The sequence below is a fragment of the Solenopsis invicta genome, chromosome 6, assembly GCF_016802725.1.
Source record: "Solenopsis invicta isolate M01_SB chromosome 6, UNIL_Sinv_3.0, whole genome shotgun sequence".
Lineage (NCBI taxonomy): Eukaryota > Metazoa > Arthropoda > Insecta > Hymenoptera > Formicidae > Solenopsis > Solenopsis invicta.
Window position 1 is genome coordinate 412,027 of NC_052669.1, and position 22,570 is coordinate 434,596.

Consider the following 22,570-nt stretch of genomic DNA (forward strand, 5'->3'; position numbering starts at 1 on the left):
TTTCTGATAATATTTAGAAAATAATGTGTACTTTTATTGCGAGAATGTTTTTCATTGAGAGTGTAAAGTATTATTCTATAGATATAGTAATAATAGTAATTTATAGTAGACGTATCCAATATACAAGTTGATCGAGACGTTAAAAGTCCGTCATATACTCTAGGAAATTAGTCATCGTATTCGTCTTACTCGTCGAAGGGATATACCTACAAACCGGGACTTCTTTTTCTATCCTCCACCTCCACCTCCACCTCCACCTCCACCACACCCCTGCTGATCGCTTTTCTTTCTTCGGTTAAGGGTGGTGGCGTTGCCTCAACCCCGCCCTGATCCGTAAATATTGGCGACCCCGTAACAGCTCCTCGTAAAAATCACTTGATTACAACCCCTCCCTTCATCGCCCAAACGTCGTTCATCGACAGAGAACTGCAATGAAAAATAGATATTCGTGGTTCTTTTTATAATTATCCAAAATATAGCGAAAAACATTTTTATTTTATTCGTGTATTTTAATCCCTACAAAAATTTCTGGAACTTTCTCCTAGAAGTTTAATTTCTATCTTTTTTAACGTTCAAAATAATTGCTGATGGTCACCGTTAGATTTAATAATCGGGCGAGTTTGGCGAATAATACGATAATTGCGAAAAAAGTGCCTTCTTCGCTTTGTGACTAAAAAGCTAGTTGGAATAATAATGTAATGAGAAGGAAGATTAAAAGAGATCAAATACATGTTGACATATTATCCATCGTAGAATCGAGGTGAATTAATCCCCGACATGATGAGAGAGCAGTTTTATAATTTTTACAATTTTTTAAAAACCTGAGATTGTGAAATTTGCGAGTTTAAACACGTTTACTTACATTATAAAATTGTTTAATTACATTAATCAGAAGGACTGTAAAAATTTGGAATATTAGCTTCGTTTTATCTACAAAGTCAATGAACGATTTAAAGCTGATTAATTCCTAAGTAGAAATTGCAAGTTGACTGGAACGCTGTACTTGGGCTTATCTGTCGAAGAATTTTTCGCATTATTCGATATCTTTCACTTTACTCTTTATGAGAATTGTGCGTGTCACTATAGCTCGATAACGTATATTGCGTTACGTACGATATTTTTTTCGGACGTAATAACGCCGCATAGCCGCTAGCCGCGCAACGCGTCACCCCCGATATTTCAATAGGCTGAAACTCGATACGATCTGATCGATAGTTCGTCCATATTGTTGCCACGGGGTGGGAACGTGCCATGTATATCGTTACGTTATGTAACCTGTTAAGTGGCTTGATGTTGTTACGGATTTTAGAGATTATCGGCGTACATCGATGGATAAATCTCGCTGCATTCCGTAATTTTATGTATTGCGGCGCTTTAATTCGCTATTTATTCATATATCGTTGTAATGTACATTCGTGACAATTATCATTTGTCTCGACAATATTATGAAAGCTCGTATTTCATTAGAGGAGAGTCGTTAATGTCGACAATAGGTCGCCTAAAGTGACACCTCTTATTTCTCAGAAATTATATATTACACACTATATTAATACTATACAGAAATCTTAGATAATTAAAGAAATAAAAAATCGTATAGCCCGTGTCTTTATATGGTTTTTTTTCTACATATATAAATTCTGTTAAAAATTAATTTTACAAAAGCTACAATAAAGTGCATATATCACTGAATGAAACAGTTATAAGTATATCACTGAAAACAGACTATTTACTGTCTTTCAGTGAATAATACACTGTTTCCAATTTAGAGAGTATATTGCCAGCTAATGTCGGTTTCCGGGTAATTATTGTAATTCTTCTTATACTAACTTCAGTTGGACTGAAATCGGAAAAAAAAAACAAAACAAAAACAGTCAAACAACGGTCAAATAGTAAAGAAATACTTAAACGTTATGAGGCGTTTGCGTGAGGCGATTCATAAAAAAAAGACCGGATTTGTGGAAAGACAATTCATAGATTTTGCATCACGTTAACATCTCGTGTATTAACGATGGTACGCAATTTTTTGATCAAAAGCTCAACAATATCATTTCTCAAGCAACTATTCGCTTGACTTGTTCTCTGTGACTCTTTCCTGTTCTCAAAATTCAAATTATTACTTTGTGGAAAGCGTTTCAAGATAAATTAATATATTAATATTAGCAATTTTTTTTATTTTTTTTTATTTGACGTGTCTAAGCCAAACGCGTTGTTTCTGTTTCAGATTCTTCTACTTGTATCACTTCTCTTTCTACGCGTATCATTATCGATTCAATGGACAGTACAGCAGTTTGGCGTTGGTCACATCTTGGCTTTTTATACAGGTGAGTGTATATTTTGTATTTTATTATTTTATTAAGGTTTCTAAACTCATTTTTACAAATGTGTTAAACATTTATATTTTAAATCATCTACCAAAATTATATTTGTAACATTCTATTTTTATTAAATTATAAATTTTTATAGTTTATTTATTTTATTTGTTATTACTTTTTTTGCTATAATATTAAAATTTTAAAATTAATGAAAAAATATTAATTTTTTTTGCAAAAATTTTCTTGCAATTTTGAGCTTAGTTGTTTTATAAATTAATTAATTAAGTTTTTTGTTTATTTATAGAACAACTAATCTTTGCATTGCAATAAAACTTTACACAAGTTATTTTTAATGCTTAACGTAATTATATAAAACGTTTAGATTTTCTTAATATTCATGTTTTATAAAGCACATTTATATAAAGTATTAAAAGACTCTCAAGATTTAACGGTCAGAAGTAACGTTACTTCTGATTTATTATGAATAAATAATTGTTTGAACACTGATTGTGTTTTGCGTCTCTTAAACCCGCGCTGACTCTCACTAGCCTGTTTTAGCTGTTTATTTTGTGTACATTTATATGTCTTATTAAAATAATTTTTGATCGAGTTAGAATATTGCCTTTAAACTTTTGTATCATTTTCAAATACAATATAGAACAGTCTGTAAGTTTTTCATAATTTTTTCATCATTTTGAAAATAGATATTAACACTTCCTTAAGCGTGACACGGATATGAGATTTGTTTGATTTTATTAAGTTTCCATTTAAGTTTCTATTGAGACATCTATCTTGATACGGTCTTGCAAAGTGTGATCAAAGAGGAATGCGATCATCGGAAATAAATGTTTGATGAAACTGTGCAAACGCGAGTACTTGGTAGGGCACAAGTATTTATGCGGTATATTTTGGGATTAAAGTGGCGCGCTCTGGATCGTGAAATAATCGTCCTCGGGATGAAGAAAAAAAAAAAACTTCTACGGGAATAGAAAAGTTTTCCCAAGAAAAATTGTTCTTTTGCATTGAAACGGACATTGATCACAAATTCCATGACCTACTTGCGAGTACTTTAGTCGATACGGTTGGTCTAAAGTTTAGAAAAGAAAAAGAAAAAAAATTCAACGATTGAGCTGTTTAAAAATTGTGTCATGGATACTTTTGTCTGTCTCTTTGAGATACAGATATTCTACATGATGTAGAATGTCATTAATTAGATGATATTTGATTTTTAGATTGATGAACGATCATTGATAAATGTTTCTGAGTAATCCGTTTAAATAAGCGATTGAGTTTTGTACGTTGAGAAGTAAGAGTGAAAATACGCCAACGAAAAAAAATTTTTTAGTGCTGCGCTTTCCAATATAAATCACATTTGAATTGGAGCATTAAAGAGAAAATATTGGAGATATAGATTGTATTTATTGTCCAGTGTGTGGTTTTGATGAAATAAACGTACACCTGCAACATTAATCTTTTTCATTGTTTTTATATTGTATTAATTAATGTTAAAAGTATGAAATTTTGCTTTAGATTAAAAAATTTATTCCAAAATGGCATGAAAGAAACGTTGAAATAATTGAAAAAAATATGCCGTTTATTTGCGAAAAGTTTTATATTTAATTATACAAGGTCGAATAATATGAATTTGATAACAATTGCATCGCTTACATTTATAATAAAATGACGACAGCGATCGTACATAGAAAAAACAGCGTTTCAGACATTAGTATCAAATTGAAACTATACTCTATTTAACAATTATTATTTTATGTACAAGAAATTATATATATTCTCGCTTATATACTTTAACCTTCCTTGAAGAATTTGATAATATTAAATTTAAAATTTTTATTTCAATATTATATAGCAGTAATTTCAAAAGCTCAATATGATTGTTTTGATAATAATATAATAGTATTAAAAAATTCCTAATCTTGATTTGATATCGATTATTTTCTGTCTAATATTTTTTTCTTCTCAATTTACGAAAATTATTAAATTATAATAATACTTTTTTTGTTAATAAAATTTTTTAACAAAACTTTTTTATGTAAGCAAATGATGTATCTATTTAACGCTATATAATCTTATTTCAGTATTTAACATTTCGAAAGTAAAAATATTCTTAAAACAAGAAGGTTCTTTTTATGTATATACCTACGTCTTTTGGTGAATCTTCGATTGTAACTACGTTCCGAACCTATATGTATAAAGAATAGAATGTGAGTCAGGTTTGCGACGCGAGTTTGCACTTCCGCCTTTAAGAATCGCGTCGAGATAGATGAGGGAAAATGGGAGCGTAATATTTTGCATGCGATCCTCGTCGACTACCGTTAGGAGTCCTGCGATTGACAGCAACAGCAGCAGGACGAAGAACGAGCCGTGGTCGCTTGGCTGGATAGCCTAAAGCCGCTATCGCTCAAACTTAAGTTACGTAAACGCAAACCGGGACAATGCTCTTGACAGCTCGATCGATAGAAATAATTTAATGCGGCTTCTTGGTTCTCATATACAAATGTGCGTAAGGATACTTTAATGCGGGAATCTCGTTCTCATCGGGATGGGCGTGTCCCGTTTCTTACATTAGGAACACAGTAGTCCGTTAAGTAATATATCGTCATTTCCCATTGGTTGTGTTCCATTAGGAAATATACACTATTTCTACTCACCTTAAATTTTGCTTATTTGCAATTTTAGAATCATTTTTATTTTTCACGCTTTACTATTGTTTTTTTTTTTTTTTTTTTTTTAATTTGGTATTAAGTGGATTTCTAGCTAATGCTAAGCAAAATAGTTGAAACAGAAAATAGTAATGGAAATATGGATTTATTTAAAAAATGTACCTGTATAATACAAAACACCAGGGATGAGAAGTCGTTACATTATCGTTACTTTTATTTTTTTATAATAACGATTTGATAATAATGTTGGAATTTTTTATTATGTTTTATTTTTATTTTTTATAATAATACCACTAAAGTTGGAGAATAATTACTTTTAACAAACCATTTGTTGTCATTATGCAATATTCATTGAAAAAAGTAACTCGTTGGTTGACTCGTTACGTAACAAGGAAAAATAACGCAAAAAGTAACGCGTTACTTTGACTCGTTGTATAACGAGTAAAGTTAAAAATTGGTATTTTTCAATGAGTAATGCATAATGATAACGAGTTAACTATCAAAAGTGATTATTCTAACTCTGGCCTTATCATTACTGTTATGGAAAATTGTAACATTATTACCAAATTATACAAAAGTATTATAAAAAATAACGAGTAACGAGTAATGGCGTTACTATAATTTGTTACTTTCCATCTCTGCAAAACATGAATATTTGAAATGTGTTTTATGTAGTAAATATAAAAAAAGCAAATAATATTTGAAATATTTGAAATATTAAATTTTAAAAAATTTATTTTTATTATTAATTGTACTTTCAAGAAATAAACAGTAAATGAATAAAACTTATCCATGAAATATATGGGAATGTAAAAGAAATATTTTATTTTAAGTAAACGTATATAAACGTTAATACTAAATGTTAAATATTTATTTGCTTTTTGGATATTTGCTACACAAAATACTTATTGTAAATATTTTCGACGAATACGTCTTTCAAATAAATATATCTATTTCAATTTTTCCCCAACATTGATCGCTATCGTTCTCGTGAAACTATCAAAAATAGGCAGCAGAATTTAATGTAATGCGATGGAAGCAAATTTCAAACGGGTATATTAAAAACATTTAATGTTAAAAATCTTAAATTTATGCATGTATTTTTCAATTTTATAGATACATTAAATTTAATATTTAATTTAAAAATACGTTGAATTTCATAACTTTTTTGTATCAACACGTTATAGCGCATTGTTTGCAACCAAAATTTGTATGCTGAAAATCATTTTGCTTCTTTTTTGTATTTCACGCGTGTTCATGTTTAACGACAGTCGGTTAGCATGTAATGCGTTTCCCTTTGCTTAAGGGAATCTTAAAATTACCGACAATTTTTTATTAGAAAATATCTTTGAATTGATTTTACAGATTTCTAAATTTTTTTACACACAATAGTGAAGAGGACAAATAAGAACGTTGATTTGATATTAATAATAAAAAAAATTTTTTTGTATTAAAGAAAATTTATTATTGCACAAAAATAAAAAGAGCAAATGCCAATTTTATTTGAAAAAAAGCAAATAACAAATTTTTTTAACTTTAAGATTTATTTTTATTTATGTAAAAGAATTTGAAATTCTGTAAATTCAATTCCAAGATACATATTCTATAATAATAAAAAATGTCAGTTATTTGCTGTAGAATCCTAAAAAGTAAGTATCTATTGAGTTACAACAAACGATGGATCGTAATAGAACATTTGCTATAAGCCGCCGGAATTTTAGAAACAAATTTGCCCGCTATGCCAATAATACGGCAGGTAATCTGATTGGAGAGCGTACTTTGATAACGCAATAACTTATAATTAGATGATCGCGATGGCCGTATTAACAGGTATTATTATAACGGCGTTACGATAGATAGCTGGCTACGTTAATAACTACATTCGATATGTACTGTGTACATTTCACGCGTAAAAACTGAATACCATTAAAGTTTAATGGAGTGGTTAATTCACTTGCTAAAAGGTGTAAATGCATATCACGATGTTGCATCATTATGCGCTGGGGAAAAAGACATTACATTATTAAACAATTAATATACTTATAAGACCGTGAAGTATGTAACACTTTAAATCAAGAAATAGCTGACATTGGTCAAAGTGTATCTTGGCTCAATTAGTAATTTTCTAGATGATTTTATATACATTTTCTAGTTACTCGAATTAAAAAATGTATATTAACTGCGCGCCACATATTCATCGATCTTAAAACGTAACTTTTAAATTTAAACAGAAAAGTAGTGTCGCAATAGTTAATTGTTAATCAATTTAATAATATTGATGTTAATAAGTATCTATTATATAAGATCTTCCTACTTTGATAAATTAAAGAATTGTTATGAAAATTGAGTGTCAGTTTCCGCTGCATCTCAATTTTAGATTCAAAACTGCATTATGAAAAAAATGAGAAAGATAAAAATACGGTGTTATGATAAGGAAAAATTTTGATATATAAAAATAATGTTAACATAGAGCCAAAATTAGTTGTTTGCGTATATAACTTTATTCAATAAAATTATCAATGTAGATGTTTCAGTCCTATAGTTTGGACCATCCCTAGTACAAATTATTAATAAATAATTATAATGATAATTACAATTTTTAAGACAGGCGCACAGTCAATCAGCAGTAGTTATTACAAAATAACTATTGTTAATTGATCGTGCGCCTGTCTTAAAAATTGTATCGAAAAACAGTAGGTATTTTGTAATAATGCTACTGCTTGAATGTAAATCGTATTCAGTCTCGAACCATGTTGCTTACGCTTTATTATTTGTTATCTGTTAATTACCACGAACACGGGGAACGTAGTTGACTTAACGGTTGAGATGTATAGCAAACTTTCACGAAAATTACTTTGTAATAACTACTTTATTGATTATGCGCTTGTCTTAAGAACTGTAATTATCACTATAAATATTAATAACTTGTGTTGAGGATGATCCAAATCATAGGACAGAAATATCTACGTTGTTAATTTTATTGAATAATAAAGTTATATACACGCGAACAATGGTGTTCCAGACTTGACGTGACACCCGTGAATAACAGACTCCCAAGATCATTTCGAGAGGAAAATCTTACAATTAGTATAAAAATGTCGAGGCTACAGTAGTTTTTAAATGAGAAGGATTTAAAATTGGCAAATCAAACCGTCCGAAATTCGCGCGCGCAGGTATGGCACATCGTACCGTAACGATATATGCAAAATCAATATGAAAAATGAATATCATATTTAAGAACATCTTCACTACCGTGGAATGTTCACCATTCCTGATCGCGTCCATTTTGAACAGTTTGATTTGCCAACTTATCTGTATATTTACACATTTATATAATTTGATATACTTTTTTTTACAATGCAATGTGGCGATGCAATTTTTCACAAGGTAAAATAATATAGCGACACAGAACGTATCGAATATATGTTTAACAAATAGACCGCGGCTCAAGCTATTACGTCGATGATGACGACAGTCTTTGCTCGACAGGCGAGTTACAGGTTCGTTATGGTCATGATCGAGCATTTAATGAGCGACAATTATTTCCTGGTAACGAGTAGCCGCGCAGCGGCAAAATTCGAAAGGCCCGTGGGCACATCGGCCGGTGAATCGTTTTGATTTAGCGGATGGCAAAGCTCTCGGACCGGCTGTTGCTGTAGGTCAGAGTTCAGCCGATTAGCCCCGCGGCGTGATTATACGCCGATTCGATATCGGTGTCATTGGCGTTGATTATCCGCCAAACGAAAACTCGATATACCCGCGGCGCGGCACGGCGCGGCACGGCGCTCGCTACCGTTTCCCTCGCGCTCTACACCCGCCGTCATTCTTTCCCATCTACCTTGGGATCCACTCCCGCTCTTCGCCAATCTTTCTACCAGTTTTCTTTTTCTCAAACGGTGCGGAATCGTTCCGCTCTTGCCCGACGAATCACCGAGAATACCATTTCCTTCGCGTCGTCGACAGGTGCCCAGACCTCTTGAGATATCTATTTTCCATATATCTAGGATTTTTCCTCTCTCTCATTCGCTCACCACCTCTTTGCTTCTACCTTCGCCGCTTCTGCCTCGATGTTATTTGTTCATTCTAGATTTTTCAATCTTGAAAAGAGAAAGGGTGTCAAAATAAAAGCGATTGAACGGATCTCATTGGCACAGTATCTTACACAGTTTTAATTCTGTAAATATTTCCAATTGTACGCGCGGCTCGCGTGACGTACAGAAAAATACTGAAAAATACTGCGAATTACTTTAATTAAGTAAATATTATTTTTTTTGGATATTTCATATTTACATTTTTTATATTCGCAAGTCTATCATAAGTTTATCACAAATGTTCAATTTATTGAAAATATATTCTGAATCTTAGTATATTTAATATTTATTCAATCAAGAATATTTAGGTCAATATGTGTCACATCTCAAAAAGTTACGAATATATAAATCTTAAAATATTAAAGAACATAAATTTCATAAATTGTTCTATTATTACGTTTGAGCGTTTGTGTAAAATTGAGCATAATTCTCTTATAGGTTCAAATGTTATTAATTTACCTTTTTTATTCTTATGTAAATTCGCGTTTAATAGTACGCGATTGTAAATTTTATGATGCAATAGTATTACGAATTAAATCAAATTTTTTACATATACCAATAAAACTCTAATAACTGAAAAAGTTTGTTTCGATTCACTTACTTGTTTAAAAGTTATTTACCTAAAACTGCAGTAAAATCGGATCATTTTCGCTGCATACATCATTATAAACAAAATTTTATATCGTCTTCTTTTGCAGCTGATTTCAGGGCTAAAATTTCGTTAAATCCATCGCGAGAATTTCTCATTTCGTTTCCGTGTAAAAACATTTTTGAGAAAAGTCAATTATGAAAATCGAACGTAAAAGCTTTACCTTTTATAATGAGCCCAGGAAAATTATTCTATGAGTTTTTTTTCATCAAGTTACTGCAATTAAAAAATTGACAAATTTTCAATAAATATTTTGTCATCTCTTACACATTTTGTTTGTAAAGTTTCATAATATAAATAAAATTGCACGCAAATGTGCTTTACAGCGTTCGAAAGTATTAATCTTTACCTTTAATTGGCGCATTCGTAAATTAAATATCATCAGTTACTTATACAGTAATCAGTTTATTGAAACATTTAAGAAATTACCTATTTTAAGGTTATTATCAAGAAAATATTCTTTGTTAATGATAATCGTTACTTAAAAGAGAACAATTAAATTGAGCAAACGCTCAGTATAATAGAATTGATTTTTTTTTTGTATACGGCTTTAATCAAGGAATGTCCCCAAATTACCCAATAAAGTAATAGGCAATTTAGGAATGGAGAATTTGGTTTAGTGACATGTGTGAATAGAAGCTGCGTTATTACGATCGTTACGATGCATGTATTACGAATATACAGATCGGCGGAGACAAGCGATTGCGGAGAAAGAGAGCGCTGATATAGAACGAATTTGGCGAATTTCCATATAAATTTGCTAGGCACGAGCGGCACACACGACTCACATATACAGAACGAACGAACGAGTGCATAGAGTGCCATGTGTACTGGAAAATACAGGGTGTCCCAAAATATTCGGACAGTTTTCTTTTTTGGAATTGTGCTGCCTCCTGATGAGACATGTACGCGGACGCTTAGTTTGTAAATTGATGCCAAACGGAACATATTCTCGCTTTCAAACGAATAATTTGTTAGAAAGTTGTATTTTTATACAATCGAATAATTTATTAGAAAATTGTATTTTTATTTATTGTTAATTACATTATTATCAGCTATATGAATTGATAAAAAATTAACCTCAATTGTTTCCTACTTTTTAGTATTATTAGCATGCGCAAAACAAGAGATATAATATATCAAATTTTTATCTTTATTACTTAAATTATTTATTTCATATTTTTGTCCTTACATATTGCTTGTATTAAATAAAAATATCAAATGTTGTCGAGATACGAGTGATCGATACATATTTAGCAACTTTTTCCTATATGACGACTGAAAGACAAAACTGCCATTCTCTACTATATTATGTCGGTTCTCTTTTTTGTTTCAGCACTCGATGCTATATTTCTTTCATCATTACGAGCTACCAGTGATTCTGCAGCAAGCGCATCTTCAGCAGCTCCTGTTTCGTAATCACGCTCAGCCTCAGGCGCAACCAGCGACACCCAGCACGGCTCCGACCACCCCGGGATCGGGCTCGTCGCCGTCGCCGTCGACGTCGCCATCGCCATCGCCGTCACCGTCAGCGGCGCTTTCGTCTTCGCCTTCGTCTTTACCCTCGTCGAGTTCGAATCCGTCGACGAGAGAGCAGACACAGCAGAACTACATTAGCGAGCTTTCTCAGCTTGACTTGGACCCTAGCAGTGCGGAGGGACAACATTCTGCGAATGAAGATATCGAGCAGACATCCGCGGCGACGACAGCCGATCGTCGGGACGATTCCGCTCGAGGTATGTTCTTGATTTTAATATTTTTATCCTTTTGCATTATTTTTCGTCGAATCGTCAGTTAAAAAATTGCAATGCTCTAAAAGATACGTTTCGGACGAGAGTGGAAAAGTCCGCGTTTTTGTTTCTATGTCATAATTTTTGTTATTTTATCTTTTTAATTATTTTCTTAATTAATTTATTATACATTATTTTATTAGTTGTAATTTTTCAATGCTTTTATAAACTGAATTTACTTCTACTAGGAGTTGTATTTTTCTTTTATATATTTTTTTTATAAAAGGAATTTGTTTTTAGAAAGAGATTGTGAATAGCTCAAGAGTAAAATTTTATTTCCTGGCGTTTTAAAAGAATTAAACGTACCATATTGGATATTGTATTGTTTGATTGAATTTCAATACCCAACGATACTTTTACTGCGAGTCTGTGTAGAGGAGCAAATTAAAATAGTATATTTAATTATATATATATGTAACCTTATTTCGATACAATTGTAGGGAAAAAAACTTTTCTCTGTGCAGCTCGTGCTTTCCGCGAGCGAGCGTTTAATTTTATGAAGCGTATTAGGACTCATACGTTATTGAAAATAATGTGAAAATAAAAATGAGAAAAACTGTACGTTTGGATGATAGGCCAATAAAAAAAAAATATATACCAGAGAAATACATTTGAGTAATTTTTGAGATATCGTATAACGCATTGTAATCGTCAATAATTCCGTGATTACGCATTCCGCGTACCGCCCGATTCGCGAAACTCGCGCGCGTTTCACCGGTTTAGAGTTTTGAATGAGCACTTTGTAGATCCTGTGTCACTGACACTCGTCGCGTTGGAACGCCTACATAGTTTGGCACGCGATACCGCGCTATCGTGTTTCAATTCGAACGATCCAACTAGCACTGATTATTTTTCTGGGCTTTTAATTTCACCTCTCGTTTCGCGTTCGCGGCTCGGAAGGATAATCGATAATCGTTTTAACACACGTGCGCGCGAACGTTACCAGCCGGAAACCAGTTTGTTTACAGCTGCGGTTTGACTTACAGTTGCGCACCGCACTTCGTTTATACCGCGCCAATTGTTTAACTTTTATTTGTTATCTGCTAAATTGTACGGTCTTTAAAATATGATATTTCTTTATGGTATACAGACATACACATCTGTTACTGTTACACAGTGTTTATTATCGGGAAAACTTGGAATTTTCAGAGAATTTCTTTTTTTGCCCTTGAAAATTGTGCATTTTTATGGAATTTCGTTGATTTTTAAGCAAGTTTTTAGAATTTTATTTGTAAATTTAAATTCTATCTCTTTCTGCGTAATTATTTCTTTATTTTTTTTTTTTTTTTTTTGATAATGTAAAATGTCGACTAACAATATCGATTAACAATAAATATGACACATTTGCATACATTGTAACTAATAACTTAATATTAATTCCTTAGTAGAGGAAAGTCATCACTATTAACATTGGCTGACTGTCCCAATTACTGTCGCTTTAAACATCGTGGCAGTTTTTTTTAATACTATTTTGTATTAGATACAGATTCGCAATAATTAATGTTTTCGTAAAATTATGAAAAATGTATATGTATACATGTATATAATTCTGTACTTTCGGTGAGTATGTGAACAGATATATCTCATTTAGTTTATATTATTTCTGTGTAGTATTTTTTTGATCTTAATATTCAATATTCAAGTAGTTTTTCTTCATGATAATACACTGTTAGAAAATTTGTGTACTTTTGTGAAAAAATTCGCTGGTTAAAGTTTTTGTGTTAAGTGAAAAACATATTCATATGTAAATTTAACACATGACTGCTGTGTCAACTGAAGTTAACAGATATAAAATGTAGAATTGTAAAAATGATTTTAAAAATATGTTAAAGTAACATAATTTGCATGTATTTAATAGATACGCGTAATAGCACGTATTTAATAGAATTTCTTAAAGTGAAAAGTCACTTTAAGACAGTGACAATTGAGCCAGTGCAATTTTTGAGTTATAATTTTTCACTCTAATAAGAGTAAAAATTTACTTGTGAAGAGTGAAAATTCACTCTTACAGAGTGACAATTGAGCCAGTTTAATCTTTCGAGTGATTTTTCACTCTAAGAAGTTTGGAGTGTAACATATTTTTTAAATTATTTTTATAATTTTACATTTTGTATCTGTTAAAATTTACAGAAAAAGTATTGATGTTACATTATAACAGGAATAATAACTGGGAATAATAACTGTGCCATACTTAAGCTTCTGTTAATTTCATCATAAAAATTATGATAATTGTATACACAGTTAAATTTAAATTACGATTAAGATTAAGATTACATTTCTTTTTTTATTGAAATATTAACGTAGTATTAATGTTATCGTTTAATACACCCAGATTAAATTGTTAAATCAACACAAAATTTGAAGTGGACCGTTTGGGACATGTGATTTATGTTAAATTTAACACAATTTTTCCAACCGTATATAATTAACATTTTAATTTTAATACCTATATTAAAAAATTCTCTAATCTTATCTGGAATTTCGACTAAAATTCCAGATTCCTGAAAAATCCGGAATTCTCAGGGTATTTTTTTTTACAAAATTTGAGTGAATGCCCTGAGTACATAATAAAGAACAAATCTTGCGTTAAATCGCAGCATCGGAGGACACGATAGCGTTCGTCACATCTTCCGATGCCAGAACAAAGGCGGTGCCCTCAGCGTTCAGAGCTACGAGTTCGCTCGCCGATACCTCGTCCTCTGAAGACTTCGAGGTCATTGAGTCTGCCGAGGTGGTGCGCAAAGAAGCGTCTATTGAAGACAAGAAGGAACATTAGACTTTGACCATGCTAGCCGCGTGACAGTCAAAGCACAGAGTGTATCGTTTCCACACGACTCTGCTTTCGTCGATTTTTCCTCCGCGGGAAATCGGTGCAGTTATTTTGTCATGGAACTGTTAATTAATGCAGTCTCTCTCTCTACATATAAGAGAATAAGCAAGATATGTGTTCGAAGCTTGTTAATTTCGATGAGGATGAACTTGGGAATTGTGTGTTTGAAAATGTCATAGGTATCACGCTTTGAGATCAGAACCAATGGACGAAGAGGCGAAGATTTATACAGCGATGTAGTTGTGGCAATAAATTTTCAGTGGGAGTAATACAGGGGATCATCAGGGATCGGGTTTCGTGCAATTTCACACGTTTCATTGTTAGACGTCAAGTAGAGTAGTGTAGTTAGCCATTATAAATATACTTTCTGAAAGGATAAGATGCTTTTAAAACAATGTAATTAAAGTAAGTGAAGCGAATAGGAACGAGTAAAGATTTGGATGTTAATATAAAATAATATCTCTTTAATTTAGAATTAAACACAAATAATTTAATTAATAAACACAAACGAAACGTTTGTACGGAGTCTTCTTTACTGTGCGCATTATTACATTTACGGAGAGCTAAACGCAACGGTGTTCATTTTTTTATATAACGCAAACAATTTTAAAACACAATGAAAGTCAACATGTAAAACAAGTGAATTTAAGTCATTAGTCTAAAAGTTTCTTGATTGATTCGTCGTGTTCAATTCTAAATTAAAAAGATATTATTTATATCAACACCCAAATCTTTGCTCGTTCTTATTGGTCGTACTTACTTTAATTAAATTCTTTTGAAACTCATACGAGCTGATTTCATATTAACGTGTATTAAGTTGCTTTTAATTTATCGCATTCGTATGTGAATTATTTAATAATTCTTCTTTGTAATGTAATACATGTTACTTTCTAATACAATTTGTCGTATGTTTTATTTGTTTTATTACTAGAGATTTATGTTCATTTGTTGAAAGATGCGTTACACAAATACGAAATATTACACTCAATATTACTTTCCGATTGAAATATTTACAAAAAATTTCAAGATTTTTATTAATTTATAATTTGTTTACTTTATAAATGTATTATTTCTCTTATTACATAAATAAAGTACAAAATTCCAAATATTTCTTTTGTATGTACGTTTCTATTTAATGTATTATCACCTATTTTCAAAATAATGAAAAATTAGATTGTTTTACATTCTATATTCTACTCGTATATATTTGAAAGTATTACAAAAAATTTTAAGACAATTTTCTGGATCAAAAATGATTTTAATAAAAAGTGAAAATGTACTCTAAAAAACATGTATTAAGAAATAATGACAGAAATATAAATATTTGATATACATATATATATATATATATATACTTTATGATGTTCAAAATGAGTTATGTAAAGTTTTATTGTGATGCAGATTAGTTATTCTGTAAATATATGAAATTTATTTACAGAACAATTCATTGTAAGTTCAAACTGCTATGAAATTATGCGTAAATCATCTTAAATATGTAAAGTATGTATAAAAATTGATATTTTTGTTATTATTTTTTATAATTTAGTATTGTAATAGTAAAAAATAATAACGAATGAAGAGTAAATAAAGTATAAAAATATATTGTTTAATAAAAATAAAATGTTACATACACACACAACTTTCACATGTATACAATTTATTTGAAGTGTGAGTGTTACGCATTTGTAAAAATAGGTGTAATACATTTTTAATTATTCTATGTATTTATTCTGTCATCCACTGGACAATTATGACAATTTTACGTATTCTGTAAAAGTGATACGATTAAAATAGAAAACGTTTACAAAAATCGGAGCTCGATAAACTATATTAAAAGATTACAGGATTCGAAGATTATAAGAAATTCTATTTAACATTGAGATTTACATGAAGATTGGGATGTGCCAAAATCAATAAATTAATAATAAAATTTCACCAATAATTCTTTGTATAAATCTTTACAGCAAGATAATGAAATGTTGAACTGGTTCGTTGTTCGTATTTGTCTCTGCACTCTTCGTCTCTTGAGAATGTTAGGGAAGCACCTGTTGGCGAGGCAACTGAAATCGCAGTTTCTGAGCGCAACAATCGAAATATTCTTTTGCGCCTTTTTTTATTCATTCTATTTGTACATTATGATCTAACATAATAATAAAGATAAAGATATTTCTCACAGGTTAATTTTTATATTGAATAAAAGATCACATTGTTAAAAAGGATAAGGTGATTTTTCTTCTGTTTACGTTACGATAAATGTTACTTATATCAATAACATAAGAGCATACAATTGACATAATTAAAATAAATAAAATCATATGTGAAGATTATTACGCGATCGATCGTTTACTCTTTTTCTCTCTTAATAATATTTTTTGATGCTTCGCGAATGTGTTCGCTCGATTAGATTGCGGCTTAATAGAGAGATAAAAGAATAGACGCAATCAAGAGTTTTGGCTAATAAACATTTTGAAATTACCAAATACTCGTGTAATAATGTAAAGGAACTGTTTGCTGCGTAAGAATTTTCTTGGTATAAATATAAATTGATACGTACCTAATCTTGCGCTCATTAGCAAGTCATTTCGAATACTGTATATAAGAATGTTGTGATTAATCAAATAGGGGCAATGTATCTTACATATATCTTTTTTCCCTTCTATTCCTATAATATATTTTATAATGTGCTTAAGGTCTAGGAATGTTACACATTTGGACATTTCTAACTCATTATTTTATAATTAATTGTTCAGTTTAACGCGGGTTTAATTAGCCTAAGAGGTTATATACATCTTAACGGATCAAAATGAGACTTTTGTGAATTTTTTGTGAAAAAAACAGAAAAAGATGGAGAATATTTATATGTTTAGCATATTTATTTCATTACGTTGTAAAGATTATACCTTCCTCAATTTGATACTTAAATATTATTAAAATCAATCTTATCTTTTACGGTTTTTCCAAAAATGCGCAAAGTTAAGTCTCTAAGTGTGTATATCTCCTTAAGTTGCAATTGCAGATCTACTTTGTACCTCTTAACGAGTTTGTTACATTGACGTTAAGCAGCTTTTTTGTCATATATATATATATATATAATATTTGCGCAACGACCTTGTAACGATACCGAACTGTTAAGAGTTACAGAATAGGCCTATGCTATTGCTAAAACGGCAGAACGTTGCAAACTATTAATGTAGCGATAAAGAAACGAGAAGAAATCTTGAATATACATCGCGAAAGAAATCGTTTTTGATGGAATCGTCGGTACCGCATTCTCCAACTTGATGCGTTGTCATTTAAGGTCGATAATTGTTATAGTGTAAGTATACATTGTATGTTTATGACGTATGGCATTTATAACGTTTTTTATTGAGCGGCACCGAGGCGCACTCAGTGCGTTTTGTATTGAGACCAACACCTATTGAAGCTCATGCCAAATTTTTGCATTTGAGTGCGCACTCAGTTTGTCCAATGAAATACGCTATTAGTGATATATGTACACTATGTATACTATGTATTATTGGCAAGTGAAATGACATGTTTTTTTTATTTATTAATTATGTCAACTACGACACGAGGATAGTCAAACTTTCCTGCCAAAATACGTACCGGCATTAGTAACGCTATTTCGAAGTTTGTTTTCAAAAAATACGAATTTAATAATGAAAAAATCAATATGGCGTCATTACAACGCTACAATACACAGTACTGCAACAGATGCCTGAATACAGATGAGTATAACATAATTGAATGCACAGGGAAAAGTTTGTTAGGATTAGTTTTTAAGAGGATGCTAAACCTACAACTGAACTTCCTCTCGACGTCGCGCGCCGGTATGACAGATTCGTGCGCGGGGCGAAGGGTAAGGGAGAACGCTGACAACAAGCTAACGCCCTTTGTCCAACGCATATATCTGTCGTTGCTCTTCGATTGTAGCTTCATTTGCGAAAAGACCTATCAACTATTGTTGCACACAATCACTGCTCTGCTTGCCATCGTTTACGTGCGCTAAGCGAAATTTATACACGTACTGCTGTTCAGGGACTAAACTTTTTTGTTAGGCTTTTGATTGGAATGGTACACAGTCAGTGTTGTTCGTTAGAGTTTTCTGTAGGGTGGCACGGTTTCATTTCATACATATGAGCTACAAAACGTCAGTAAATGATAAAAGTTAACCTCGATTGACAGATTCACGAGCCGAAAGTAAATAAATTTTCAACTTTGTTTTTATTTTCTTGTAAAATCTCTCGTATCACCTTTTTTGATGCGTGCTTTCATTCTGCAAAAGGATTTTGTGATTTGTTGAGCCAATTCAAAGAATAAAAAAAACTGTAATGTGTCGGTAATTCCCGTTGGTTTAGGATTTTCTTAATCGTCAGACATTTCCCCACGTCAGTCTCGTAACATTTTTATATATTTTCCTTACATCATCAATCACTTTGAGATTATTCGTAATGCAAAACTATATCATTATTCACTATATCACTTTTGCACTTGATCGCACTTACAATTTAATCTTTACTCGGCGACAGTAAAATTTCGAATTTGCTTGTCCGAAGCACCTGTTCTAACGGACTTACTTAACAAAAAGTATAAAGACAGATTATAATAAAATATAGTTTTTCGCTTCGTCAAGATAAACCGAAATATCTATAATATAAATACACACTTTGCGTTCCCTTCGCTCGAATGTGTAGGTTCGAATATATGCTGTAAACCGATGCTATATTGATTTATTAGCTATTAAGTTTATATTTTCTGAAGGCAAATTTTTGCATGGCATTACTAACATACAATACCATAGCGGTACAAATTCTCCCGTAAGAGTTTGATCCCTTCTCATCAAAATGATTCATGCAAAAAGACAAAAAAAAACACGAGCGTCACACTTGTTAGAGATTGAAGTTAATAACAAATGATGCGTATGTCTTTATCGTACATCTATTGTTGATGTAAATTATCGATTTTGGCATGTATCAGCGTACTACAAACGCTATTGAGCAGTATTCCGACGAAGTAACACCAAGTAACGATCAGAAAGGAAAAAAGAATTGCGCGGAATTGTACAAATATGCTTAGTTAAGTCAGAGAGGAAATTCGAAAAGAGTAGGTTATTTAAGAATATTGTAAAACCCCCGTTTTGTTATCACCCGAATCACATTCGTAGACGAGCGCTTCTATAAAATATATTTTTATTTATTACATACTATATATATTTTTTTGGTTGTATATATTATCAAATAATATTGTTACTATTATTCTACTACTGTGCTACTATTGCAGCTGTTATTATTAGATTATAAATAAATGCAGAGATCTTATTCTACGTTTCATTCTGAAATTTATTATCGATTCGACGTTTGACTCACTCCACTCCATCCCTATGCTATCCCGTCGCTTCGAACAGCAACAGCAGATTCGAGATTTAAAAGCGATTCTTGCGAAATTGAAATTGATTGTTCAACTTGGAACGTAAGGCGGAGGATGCGCGGCGCACGGGGAGAACTGCGTTGGATTCCGTCCAAGTCGTGCGGACGGGACTGGCGGCGGAGGGCGGAACAAACCGAAATAGACAAATAGACACTGGTATCCCTTTGAGGGAATCAAACAGGTGGCGTGGAGTACGAAGATAACACGATAGAGCGGAGGGAGGGAAGGGAGGGGGTGTAGAGGAAGACGAACTGCGTGGGCGAAGGATAAAGGTACGGGTGATTCGTGGGAATGCCCAAAGAGACACGACACTCCTACAAATGTAGCGATTTATTTTCATTAAGACATAATTAGGAGTGAGTCGCATCGCGATCCGATTCGTCGCTCGAATCCTTCCTCCTCCTCCTCCTCCCTCTCCTTCTCCTCCACCATTCCGTTCTATCGCCGTTCCATCGTACGGTATACGTATGAAGTACATCGACACGCTGCCACATTAGTGTTGTGCCATTCGAGCTTAGTATTTCAAAGATGTATGATCTTGTCGCGCGCGTGCACATTTTCTTTGGGAATTATTACGACTCTCTTTATCTTCTTTGTCATGGAATTACCATATTGTCGTACTGTGCACGTAACGTGTATGGACACGTGCACAAGAAAAGAACATTCTTGTTTTGAGAATAGCTTTATTTTCGAAATATTTAATATTGAAATGAGATTATATCGCTCATTTGTTGAACAATGACATAATTCAAAAAATGGTTTTCCAAAAAAAAAAATAAATTCGAACGTTTTGAATAATTAAATCATTAAAATCACGAAAATATTATTTTCAAATATGAGTTTGATGTAATATTTTATTGTAGTGGAATAAAAGGTTTATATTAGGTTTCAATTCAGTTACTGATTTCTCATCTATGATAAAAATAATTTTTTACGTATAACACTCTTGCAATATTTTCTTTTCTCATTTCTCGTTTTAATTTTAGGAGCTCAATTACGTAATCCTACCAATAAAGACTCCAAAGATCCGATATTTTCTTGCACACAACTCAAAAATACCAATTTTTGAGTTATATGTTTGTGTTAGACAAACAAAATTTTTATTTTTAATCAAATGAGAAAAATGTACTCTCATTATTCAGTAATAATTTTCGTGAGTAGAGAAAAAAATTGGATAGAAAAATAACAGTATCTTGAAATTAAGAATTAAAATTGATAAATGCTGTTATTAAAACAATTATATGATGCAGATGATATATTATTAATGATATATTAGTATTACAATTACGAAGAGTAACTTTGAATAAAATATCTTTAAGTGTCTTTTAGAATTTTGAATTTTTGTTTTGAAATTTTTATATTTTTTTCTAAATTTTAACAACCTATTTTGAGAACAAAATAGTTTGAGACATATACATAATACTTTTCTTTCTAAAGTAAGCTGAGAAATATTTTCTTTAGACAATTTTTTTGTATTTATTTATGAATCACTTATGTATATGTACAAGCAAGAATATCATTGTCTTATATGTAAGCAAGAATATAATAATTGTTAAATAAAATGTATTAATTATAATTTGATACTAATATTTGATATTATTTTTTTCCGTATGTTCCGAATTTATCATCATTTCTTTCCTAATGGAAAATAATTAAAAAAATAATAAGTTGAATATTACATCTATATGTGAATAACATAAGAAATAAGAAATGACAGTCTTCCGTTGAATCGGATTTGTGCTTAATAATATTTTTATATCAATTATTTTCATATTAATTATTAAATATATTTTTTAGTTCTATAAAATGCGTGCTAATATAATTGTCGGATTTAAAATGCAATCGTAAACTGAAGCTAGAAAAAATATTTTAAAATAATTTGATTGTAAAATTTAATAATGATGATACAAACATCTTAAATCTCAAAACGTGTTAAGCATGAAAGTGCAAACCTACTGTACAATATATTTTCATCGTGTAAACATTAAGCAGTTTAATCATAAATAAATTATGTATTTTTCTCAATATTAAAGAGATTTGACCGTTGCATATAAGATCGCGCATACACTGTTTGTATAATATCACATACGATAGCGATTCTTCGGCAATCGGGATTGAAAAGGGTCAGAATGAATAATCTGGTGAAACGCGAGGGAAAAGTGGGAGGGTATACTGGGTTGTGTATCGGTGAACAGCTACAAGGCTACTTCCGTGTATTCCGGAAACTCTTGTGGAGATTCAACTCGTAGTTGCAGAGCGACAGTGTGAAGAGAAGGAGGAGGAGAAGAAGGAGGATGAAGAGGAGGAGGATGGAAACAGAAAGCCCACAGGGGCTAAATTTGCATCCGGCAAAGCAACCTCGGACTACTTTATTTGATTGGCTGCCCGCAGGGCTGCCTTCTGTCCCTACATGGACGAACCTACATGGATTGCCCCATGTTTCTCTTTTTCCCTCTCTCCGGCTGTATCTTATTTTTTTTTTTTGTTCTTCCTCCGTCTCATTCTCTCTTATCATTTTGTTTCTTCGGAACTACAGTCTCTTTACCCCTTTCGCTTTTACCTTTTTTTTTCATCCTTGGTCATCTTGCTCGCTGTTTGATAAGTTTTGCCACGAAAATCATATCGACGATAGCCGCGAAAAATATACTATACTTTCACGAGCCGTGTATAAGCAATTTCTTAAAACGTGCATTTTACGTTCTAATTTGAAAGACCGTGAAGAATTGGTATCAAATTGAAACCAATATTTCTAATTTCTTAAATAATGGTAAGGTGACATAAGGTATGGAT

At 31.6% G+C, this 22,570-nt stretch overlaps 1 protein-coding gene across 4 annotated transcripts in view; it reads left to right on the forward strand.

Moving 5' to 3' along the window:
• LOC105205272 (membralin) overlaps positions 1-19,677 on the forward strand; it is a 103,332-nt gene extending 83,655 nt beyond the window's left edge. For 3 of the 4 annotated variants that reach the window (XM_039451360.1, XM_039451359.1, XM_039451361.1), the window contains exons 11-13: positions 2,222-2,321; positions 11,070-11,469; positions 14,121-15,606. In XM_039451360.1, coding sequence (XP_039307294.1) covers positions 2,222-2,321; positions 11,070-11,469; positions 14,121-14,299 — 679 coding nt within the window. In that variant the 3' untranslated portion in view covers positions 14,300-15,606. Of the gene's footprint in view, positions 1-2,221; positions 2,322-11,069; positions 11,470-14,020 lie in introns of all 4 variants that reach the window. The other variant, XM_039451362.1, reaches the window with a different exon arrangement.
• The last annotated feature ends 2,893 nt before the right edge of the window (positions 19,678-22,570 follow it).